Raw genomic sequence first — 10,323 nt, forward strand, 5'->3', positions numbered from 1 at the left:
GAAATCCGCCTGCCTCTGCCTCCCAAGTGCTGGGATTAAAGGCGTGCGCCACCACCGCCCGGCTCGAATTATTATTTTCTTTTCCCTATAATGGACTCCAGAGCTTAAGACAGAGGAGATGAAGCCGCACTAGGGAGGTGCAATGCCTCCTGAAAGATTTTCCTGATTGTTATCCCCAGGTGCTGTACCAAGCATTCTGAACCTTGGTGTCTACTCTGCAGTGCGGTGCCCATCTGGATGACTTAGGAGGATGGCAGGGGCTTTGCAGGGAGCTGGACAGTTCAGGGAGTCAGTAGGTCCAGAGAGAAGCTCAGAGGAACTGGTTGTCTGGAAGTCATGGAGAAAGCAGGCAGTTTGCGTTTAGCTGAGTGCTGAAGGGTCATTTGTATCGTGCAGCCTGTGTTTGAAGCCTGGTTGTTCTCATGGCAGGGATATGTCAGTGTTTGACAACCCACTTCACACTCATCTCCAGTAGCTGTCATCAGAGCCGACTGCATGGCTTAGCTGCTAGCTGCTCTTATACCTGGGCCAGGTGACATCAAGCACATGTCACATAGTCCTCAGCACCTGTGGGCACTAATTCTGAATGATGTCCACTCGTGGGCATTTTAGCCGTGGGCTGGGTTGTTGAGAAAGGCCTGTCAACCAGCCCTTCAGGTAGCCAGGGATGTCCTCAAAGCTAAAGCTAAGACAGCCTAAAGCTAAGGCAGATCTCTGCAGATGAGACAGTGAGTGAATGGAAACCCTTCCTTTGTCTGGTCACAAGAAACACCTTTGGTTTACACTGCTTACTTCCCCCTCGGTCTGGGACATGTGCAGGCACGAACTGATTGGAGTGTATGTAGACAGCAGGAGAGCCCTGCATCAGATAAAGTGGAGCCAAAACGGGGTGTCCACACAGATCAGCTTTGATAAAAAAACAAGTTTCACTAAAGTGATGCGCACAGGGGGCGTTTATGTGTTTTAAACTTGAAGCTTTCGTGTCTCACCTTCCTAAGAAAGGGAGCCCGCTGTGCTGTCCGACTTAGTGCTTTAGAAATGAAGGTGGTTCCTATAAATCACCAACAAGGGAGAGGCCTAAATTATAGCCTGCTTGGATGAAACCAACCAGAGATGTGTGGCCTCGGGCCATGTTCTCCAGAGGCCTTCATTAATTGAAAGCTGGAGTTTAATAAGATAAGTTGCTTTCTTAAACTGTTGCCATTAAAGGCATGAATATCAATGTAAAATCACACTAGACCTGACTCACGGAAGGATGGGTCGCTTCACATGGTAGTTGCAGGAGTTTATAGATGTGCAGGCCTCTCTTCTGGCAAACACAGTCACCAGGAGGTGAGGTGAACTGGCATCTGCTCTTGTCTGTGACACAGTTTTGTGAGTTCCCCTTGTAGTTGGAGGGAGCCGTTCGGCATTTTGGTTTTAGGCTTTGTTCACACCTGAACTGAACCACACGCCGTCCCTGTTCAATGACTAGAGGTGGTGAGTGCTTCAGTTTCTCCCCAGAGGCAAATGGCAAGAGCTGTGTTATTCACTCTGTAGCATCGAGCTGCTTTTCTGAATGAGGGTTCTCTGTAGCTACTAGGGGCAGCTTGGCCTCATCAGCAAATGCACCCCATCAAGAAGCATGGGTCTACTCTAGTGCCAGATGATGTTGAACCTTGAGTGTTGGAGAATCTGGGTGCCATTATCACTCCGTTGTCTGTCACGTTGAGTGGTGCCGGGAACTCTGTCCACCTGGCTGCCTTTAGATGCTTTGGACGTGCTTTTGAAGCAAGTGCGTTCCACCCTACAGGCACAGGCTGCATCTGTCTGGGCGTAGGCAAATACGAGAGGAGACTGAAGCACTGGGGTGTGTTCGAATGGCTGGCGGGGTGTTGGGCTAGACATCCTTGTGTTGATCTACACCACGTGTGCGGGCGCTGTCGGCCTGGCAGGTGCTACACCTGCAGGGCTCCCCGGCAGTTGTGGGATAGGGAGTTGTGAACGTGCAACCAAGAGGAGGTGCAGGTGCCTGGAGGGGAACTTCAGGCAGGTTCTCAGGGTAATTTTTTTTTTAATCTCTGGAGGAGGAAATGAAGATGCAAAGAAAGGACGGTTTGGCCCTTCTGCAGACACATAAAAATAATAAGCTGGTTGCATCATCCCCTTGCCTAGACTTCACCTCGCTGAACCAAAGCAGGAGGTTTTAGTTGTGGTTAAAGTGTGTTACATCCCACTTAGCATTTCAGAACAGCGTGTTCCTGCCCTGAGTTGAGTATTTTGTCCCTTGTAGCTCTCACGGGAGACATACTACCAATCTTGAGTCCTGTTTAGCTGGCCATAGAGCAGGACCCAGTTCTGGTTCTGAGGCCCTGCCTGGCAGGGTCCCCATCAGTAGTATTGTGTGTCATACCTCCAGGGTGGCTAGAAAGATAGCCCTTCCCCCCACCCCAACCCCCCCCCATGAGTAAAGTTGTGAAGTGGTTTCTGTGTCCCTATAAAAGGCCTCCACTTTTAACAGTTACTGTTATATGATGCATAGGAGATAGAATACAAGTTTGGTCCTTCAGAATGTTTGCAGCCTGTATGTAACTTTGAAGCCAGTGTGGCCGTGGTAGATCTGTGACAGCTCTGCTTGCTTGCCGGGCTGGGGGCGTGGGGGAGCACATTTGTTCCTCTGAAGCATTACGTCATACCCATACCGGGTACCTCCTGTGCACTGTCTCCAGCCTTTGTGATCGCTAAGCTGTGAGACCCAAGCTGTTTAGATGCACGTGTTCTCTTTGCGGCAAATGGGAAGTGAATGCAGCCCCTTGGGCAGCAGTCGCCTGGCCTCAAGGCAGCCGTGGGCTTTGGAGCAACACAGAAATCTCAGTAAACTCTCTGTCTGAAGGCGGAGAGGGGCAAAGGCCTCATGGCTGCTGTATTCAACATTGTTTAGATGGCTGCATTAGGATCCCATAGAGACGCGGTATAGCGGAGCTGTGGGTACCCCTCAGCCTCCTGGGTGGCTCACTCTGAGCAGCGAGGATGGAGGCTGGTACAGCATCTAGGAGGGCCATTGTATGGCATTCTTAGGAACCAGCACCTGCAGCAGAGACTCTCTACCAGAGTCCTTCCTGCTGGTCTCCTCATAGTCCAAATTTCAGTTTCCTATGAGTTACTGCCAACATGTAAGCATGTTAGAAGTTTAAGACTCTTCAACATGGACATTGTATGTAAAACAGCCATCCAACTGAAGGGTGTGCCTATTCTCAGATGCTTTTGTCTCTAAGAACTTGGGCTAGGATACTGTCAGTCTATAAAAAGGATTTATTTATGTGTATGTGTGTGCACCATGTGTGTGCAGAATGTTCTCGGGCCAGAGTGCATTGGAGCCCCTGAAACTGGATGTAGTTATGAGCCATCTGAGGGTGCAAAGAACCCAAGTACGCAAGATGAGCAGAAAGTGCTCACAGCTGAGCTGTCTTTCTAGCCCAGCACTACCATTTTTGCCCCATTACCTTGACTGCCAGGAAATACAACTTGAGGTCACCTTGCCACAGGTCTCACGCCTAGGTCTCACTGTGTCTCCTCCTTGATGTGATTTGAAATCTCTCTCAACCTTTACATTTTATTGGATGTGTTTGTCACTCCAAGCCCCCTCGCTCGGGTCAGCTGTCTGCATGGTGTGTGTTGTGTTGTGTGAGGGCTTTCTACACAGGAGGTTGGCATTTGTACTCTACTGTAGCAGAAGTCTGAGCTGAGTTGCTTGTCTCGCTCACAGGGTCTCAATTCCCACCCCACAGACCCAGTCTGAAACCTCCAACTTTGATTGATGAGAGGCCCTTGGAGACAGCACTGTGTTGACTCTAGAGTCACCTCTGTCCACAATCATTGCTCTCCATTCTGGGAGCTTGAACGTGAGGTCTGAGGTGTCACGTGCCTTCTAGGAAGGTGTGAGTAGCATCCAGGATACCTGTCCTGGTCCTGTTACCTCTTGTCCTGCCACCTCCAGCCATTTGCAGTGTGAGGGCAGCCACACTGGCCCTGGGTGGTTGCTTTAAAGGCTTAAAAGCCTGTAATTTTTTTTTTTCAGTTAGCAGTATCAGTGGGTGATTCTTAGACACACAGTCCAAAGGGCACTAGAACATCTTTTCAGGGGGCTGCTTGTCTCTGATGTCTTTTAAAAAAAACCTTCCCCTATCTGTATCAGGATAGTAGATCTCCCAAGTATCTTTATGATTTAGTGGTTAATTTCTCCGCAGACCACAGGTCCAACATCAGCCTCAGCAGCAATGGTGTCTTCACAGACCCCTCTTTGGCTTGTTTGTTCCGTGCCTCTCAGTATTTATAGCCACACCGTGCCTTGCTCCAGCCAATGAGTTCATCTTAACCATCCTGCTGAAGGTCCTGTCCCATAGACTGATACCTGAGAATTTGTGGGACACTGTGGCCCATGTAGAGGGGTTGCCAGGAGGGAGACCTTATTGTACTTTATTTTCTGCCTCAAGAGGTTTTAATCAGGAGGAGCGGTCTATTTTGTACCAGGCGGCATAGGTGTGGTACTCCCCCAGTACACAGATGGCTCTGGGAGTGCCTGAGTGTGAGTTACTGATGCAGACCCACTGGACTCAGGCCAAAAGGTGGCTCTGCCAAGAGCTGCAGGCCCACGGAAGGGAAAAGGAGCTGATAGATGCCCTTACTCTTTTGTGTTTTCTGTTGTTGTCTCTCTAGTTCTGCATAAGCTGTGAGGGACCTTGCAGCATATAGATGGCTTTTCCCCTGGACACTGACATTGAGCTGAGATACCCACTACCCCCCCCCCACACTTCAGATGATGGTCATTTTCAGGCTTGACATGCCTGGGCTTCCTCCAACCTCTTACCAGGTGATCGAGAGAGAGAGAGAGAGAAAGAGAGAGAGAGAGAGAGAGAGAGAGAGAGGAGTGAGTGTGTGTATGTGTGTGTGTGCGTGTGCGCATGCGCGCCCACTTGGTGGTGGTTGTGGGAAACTTTGCATGATCCCTTCAACTCTCCTGACCCTTAAACCAATTGAAAACTGAAGGTTAAGCTTAGCCTGGGTCCCCTTGCAATCCTCTCTCTCTCTCTCTCTCTCTCTCTCTCTCTCTCTCTCTCTCTCTCTCTGTGTGTGTGTGTGTGTGTGTGTCTGTCTGTCTGTCTGTCTGTCTCTCTGTGTGTCTTTCTCTGTCTCTCTGTGTCTCTGTGTCTCTCTCTGTGTGTCTCTCTGTGTCTCTGTCTGTCTGTCTCTTTATCTCTCTCTGTCTGTCTGTCTCTCTGTCTTTCTCTCTGTGTCTCTCTCCCTCTCTGTCTCTCTCTGTGTCTCTCTGTCTCTCTCTCTCTCTCTCTCACCCTGGTCCTGAGCATTAAGCCCTGGCTTCCTGGCTTTATTCTACTTGAGCTTTCAAGTCTCCTGCTCCACACTACACGGTAGCAAACCCAAGGCTCAGACTGCAGCGCACCTGCGGCAGCCTCATTGCTGAATCTGATGTAAGGTAGAGCCGCCCATCCTCCAGCTGTTTTCTGTTGTGTGGGCCACATGTGCTGGGCCAGAGGAGCAGCTCCAGCCGCGGTGCCAGCTGTCAAGGGATTTCTGGACTGGCACTGGGCTCTGAATCAGTCCTAATGGCTTCCTCCACTGAATGTTGTCCAAAAGCAATTGTTCGCTTGTTAGAGGCGCGTGCCGTGCTATCACACAGGCCCGAGAGGGCGGCTCCTCCCCCACCTCACCCAGCTCCAAGGACTAGGTCTTCCCTTGGCCAAAATTGCCTGTGTTCCCTTGTCAGTGCCGCCTGGCAGGAGCTTATGTGTCTTTTGTATGTGTCTTCTCAGTTAACCTTGACTGCAGTCACCATGGTCCACCTGTCAGCCTCAAATGGTTAGCCGTCTCTGTCTCCCCAGATGTTGCCAGGGCTAGGATTTGAAGCTTATCAAGTGTAAGCAGTTGAGAGGCCCCTCACTTGGGTGACCCATTCTGGGTGTGTTGACTGTCATCACTCAGTCAGCCCCAGCCTCTGGTTATGCAGAGGGCAGCAGTGACATACACGTCCTCCCACCTTGGATTGATGGCTTAGTCAGAATTAGTGCATACTTTCTTTGTTTTAGTGAATTGTGGTTCTATTTTGAATAAGCCTCTTTCGGCCTATTAATATTCGTCTTCACCAAAATGAACTTTCCCCTGAGTTAGTCTCACACAAAAAGGAGCAAAGTAATTTTGAAAGTTAAATCAAAACAAAGCAATCTTGTGTGTGCGGAGCCGATAAAATCGCAGCCTGTGGTCACGGGAGCACCTCCGCAGGAATCGCTGGCATAATGCTGATTTCCTCCCATCTTGTTATGGAAAGAGAAGGGGAAATGCCCTGGCCCCTTGAGCTTGAGAGCTAGGAGAGCTCCCCTCGCAGCTGGTGTCTGCGGGGACCTTTGGAGTCTGAGGGAACAGACAGTCCCAGTCTGATTCATGGTCATTCCCAGACAGTCCTTAGGAACGTTTCCCACCAAAATAAGGGGGGGTCTGTTGGAGGCAGGGCTAGCCACACAGCCAGGTCCTGTTTGTGGGTTAGTCATTTAGGGCACAACTAGGGCTGGCTTCAGCCTTGACTTTGAGATGAGTTAGAACCCAGATGTGAGCACCCTGGAAATGTGCAAGGTGCTCTGAAGTCTTGACATGAACCCGAAGCTTCCTCCTGAACAGTCTGCAGATTGTAACAAGCCTACATATGTCACAACTAATGACGCGTTGTTCTTAATTGCCCTTTCCTTCCTGGGCCTGCCTGATGTGGGAGGGTGGGGTTGACTCAGCTCCTTTTCTTCTACAGTGGGCAGCCCCTCCGGGATCATTGTTTACCCTTTGCAGCCAGAGGCACAGCACTTCCACTTTATTTAGCTTCTTGGGGCACATTACCCCCAAGTCACTGCTTCCTCAAGTCAATCACACTGACCAGAATCCACCTTTGAGGGAGTCCTAATATGTCTGAGTATCAGTGAATGTGGCTGGTAGTAAAGACACCCAACCCAAGTTCATTCTTTCTTTTCCTCTGCTCCCTCCCACACCCTCAGCCACTTCTGAGACACCAACATCAGTGACCTGGCTCTTGCCCAGCACCCTCGTGAAGGTTTACAATTCTGGGATACTTTTGGAATAGTTTGGTCTTCTGTTCGCTCTGTTTTCTCAGTGACGGAGAGTTCATTTGGTACACTTGTACTCTGTGATGTCACATCCTTTCCCCCCTGGCAGGGCAGATGGAGTTTGAGTTCCCCTGCAGTTGAGACGGGATGTGTCTCTTGCCTTAAATGTGCCTTCTCCAGCGTACTAGGGAGTGACTAAGAACTCTGCTTCTGTTGTTGCAGGTGTTTGTAAATGATTACCAAGGGGCTGAAGACCACCCTCAGATGGTTATCTTACAACTGTTACGCTTCATCTTCCGTCTGGTATGGAGAAGGCATTGACAGGATCTTCATGCAGCCAGGATACATGGCGGACATTGGTCTTGTTCAGACTGGGAGAACCCCAGCATTTCCATCTCTTGGTGCTGCGACAGTACATCCAGTGGTTCTATCCCAGAGAGGTGTGCTGAGCGTGGACAGCGCTCTGCACTGTGTTGATGTGGATGGAACCTCTGTTCATCACCACATGGCTGAATTTTCAGTAAATATTTGTTGTGAATGTAAACAAGGGAGGGTTTTTCTCTTTTTAATGTACAGATCCTAGGACAGAGAAATTATGCAAGAGAGGTGTTTACATGTGGCGTGTTAATTTTTTTAAACCCACTTTCTTTGATAACTGTTTTTTTTGTTGTTGTTTTGTTTCAGAAAGGAACGCTTTTTAGCCAATTTATGGATGATTTTTATACTCAAATTTCTTAACCCATTACCTACTCAGGGGATTACGTCACCCTGCAGTGGGAACTGAGCCAGCTGATTTATAAGGCTGCCTTAGTTTATTTTTAGAGATTACTGTACAGAAGTTTTTAAACAGGAAGGGTATGGTGTTGCCCTCTCTCCTCTGCCATGGCCTCTTCGAGTTCCCTTTTGAATTATTACTACCAAAACAGTTCTTATGAAATGGAATGAGTTCAAGCAGCAGAGGCTCTGTTCTGGTACGCCACTTCCATTTTGTAAATATTTACCTCCTTAGCTCAGTTGCTCCTGTGGCAGAAATTCACACTCTTGTGCTTCCCCCTCAGCTCGTCAGACCCCTCAGTCTGTTTCCACACTGACGGCACAGGTTCAGCCCAGGGTATTTTCAGATGTATCTGTGTCGGCAAGGGCTAGGGGCTGCCCGGATTGTTCCCAGCTCCGTCAATCAAGCTGACTCATGGGAAGGGCTCTTGTGTGCTTCACTTTGCTGTGGTGGGTTTGTTTGTCTCTTTTATTTGGAGAGAACACGGGCTTACACACCACTTGCTGAAGCTGTTAGCTCTTCTGGTTGCTGGCTTTGCTGCCGCCATAGGCTCTGCTTTGCTGTGTGTACCAGCTGAGCTGGAGCCCACACTTCCTTGGGGATTGGCCAGCTCATTTTCAGGAGCAGGGAGCTCAGGTGATCCTTTTCCGTGCTTCTCGGTGTGTAGCCCTGCTCACCCCACCTGGCCTGTGATTCCTGGATTTTCATCTCCATTCCCTTAAGTTAGGGGCTGCCTCTACTTCATAGGAAACCTCCATCATAACCAAGAAAAGCCTTTGTCTTCCACAAGATGTCTGCCTGCTTTGCTCTCTCCATGTTCCTAATACTTGGATCTTGTTGGGCCACTTGTGTCTGGGGTGGGGGATGGGGTGCTCTTTCTCGGTCCCTGCCCCTGAGGACCACGTGTACCAGCAGCCCATACATTGGTCAGTTGTTTCAAGAGAGCAGGCAGGACTGGAAGTGTCTAGCCTGGTGAAGGAGCCCTTTCTAACCTGTGTAGAGGCTCTGTGTACCATCCCCAGCAACTCCCAAAACAAAACAGCACACCTGTAAGGCAGACAGCCAGGGGAGATACAAAAAAGGACCAAGAAGAAAGAACCTGGGAGGGGTTGGGTGGGGGGAGTGGCGAGCCCTCTAACTTGTGAGAACTTCAGATGTCAGACAGCTTGCTTAGGGAGCTGTATGAGTTTCCGAGCAAGTCAGCCGTGCCAACGACTATTTGCTTTTGGCCTGTAGAAAGCCAGTGGTTTTTCTTACATTATGAAGTAGAGAAATCCATTCGTTCCTACTTTCCTCTGTGTGTGTGTGCGTGTGCGTGTGCGTGTGCGCGTGTGTGTGTGTGTGTGTGTGTGTGTGTGTGTGTGTGTGTATTGCCTATATGCTTCCTTCTAGATTGAGATCATCTGATTCTAAATCTTTGTAAATGTTTTCCCAGCTTCCTTAGATGTGTAATGGTTTGAAAGCTGTTTTGGCGTTCACTTCTTTTCCTGATGTATTGAGCCTGCTCATGGGTTCCCATGAGGCCTATGGTTGTAAGTTGGTGTTAAAAGTACAACCATGGCTCTGCCACACACACACACACACACACACACACCAAAGACATAGTTGGTCCTGGGCCATTCCCCCTCCAGGACCTCCATTCTCATGTGCCAGTCTCCCCGACTGGAGCACTTTACTGTCTCAGCCCCTGTGACTCTGTGGTACTGCCTGGACAGGTGCAGAAGCTCCCAGAGCCAGGTGCCAGTGGCATGTGTGGCCCCTAAAGCATGCTTACCTCCAGCCTGGGGCTGGCCACAGAAGCAGCTCATAGGGAAATAAGATTCTATGAATTGTAGAAGTATTCAAGAACAGGATGCGGCACCCAGAACTTAAACATGACTGGATGTCCCTGTACTGTATCTATTTCTTAAAGTGCAAACGTCCCTGCTTACTGTGTGTAGGCCTTTGTACTTAAATATATTTTCTCTCTTTTTTTGGTAGAATTGAATCTAGATCTCCCTCCCCCTGTGTGTGTCTGTGTGTGTGTGTGTAGAGTGTGACTGTGTGTATGTAACAGAAACTAGATCTTCCTCCCCCTCATGTGTGTGTGTGTGTGTGTGTAAACATAATGCGGGTTTTGTGCCTTGACAGCCTCCCCATGTGAGGTTTGTAAATAGTGTCCTGTGACTTCACCTCAAGTTGGAATAAACATACAAAATGGCATCCTGAGTGATTCTTCAAATTTCTTTTCCAGAGAAGAGTTGATGAATTGGAGGAAGGGGGGGTCTAAAAAATTAAAGTCTCTCTTTATTAAAGTATGTAATGGGTAGTGTCCGCTTCTCCTGTTTCCTTCCAGTGTTGTATATATTTTGACTATTTATTAGATTAGAAAGTCATGTTTCACTTGTCAACTGAGCCAAATGTCTCTGTGCAATTGTGTCCCCTTTACCTTTCTTTGTAAAATAT

The 10,323-nt window shown here is 49.0% G+C and overlaps 1 protein-coding gene across 3 annotated transcripts in view; it reads left to right on the plus strand.

Annotated features, from left to right (window-relative positions):
• Bcl2l11 (BCL2 like 11) overlaps positions 1-10,076 on the plus strand; it is a 35,506-nt gene extending 25,430 nt beyond the window's left edge. For all 3 annotated transcript variants that reach the window (XM_031371849.1, XM_031371848.1, XM_031371847.1), the window contains one exon: positions 7,326-10,076. In XM_031371849.1, the coding sequence (XP_031227709.1) occupies positions 7,326-7,424 (99 nt within the window). In that variant the 3' untranslated portion in view covers positions 7,425-10,076. The remainder of the gene's footprint in view (positions 1-7,325) is intronic.
• The last annotated feature ends 247 nt before the right edge of the window (positions 10,077-10,323 follow it).

Source organism: Mastomys coucha, unplaced genomic scaffold, assembly GCF_008632895.1.
Source record: "Mastomys coucha isolate ucsf_1 unplaced genomic scaffold, UCSF_Mcou_1 pScaffold15, whole genome shotgun sequence".
Lineage (NCBI taxonomy): Eukaryota > Metazoa > Chordata > Mammalia > Rodentia > Muridae > Mastomys > Mastomys coucha.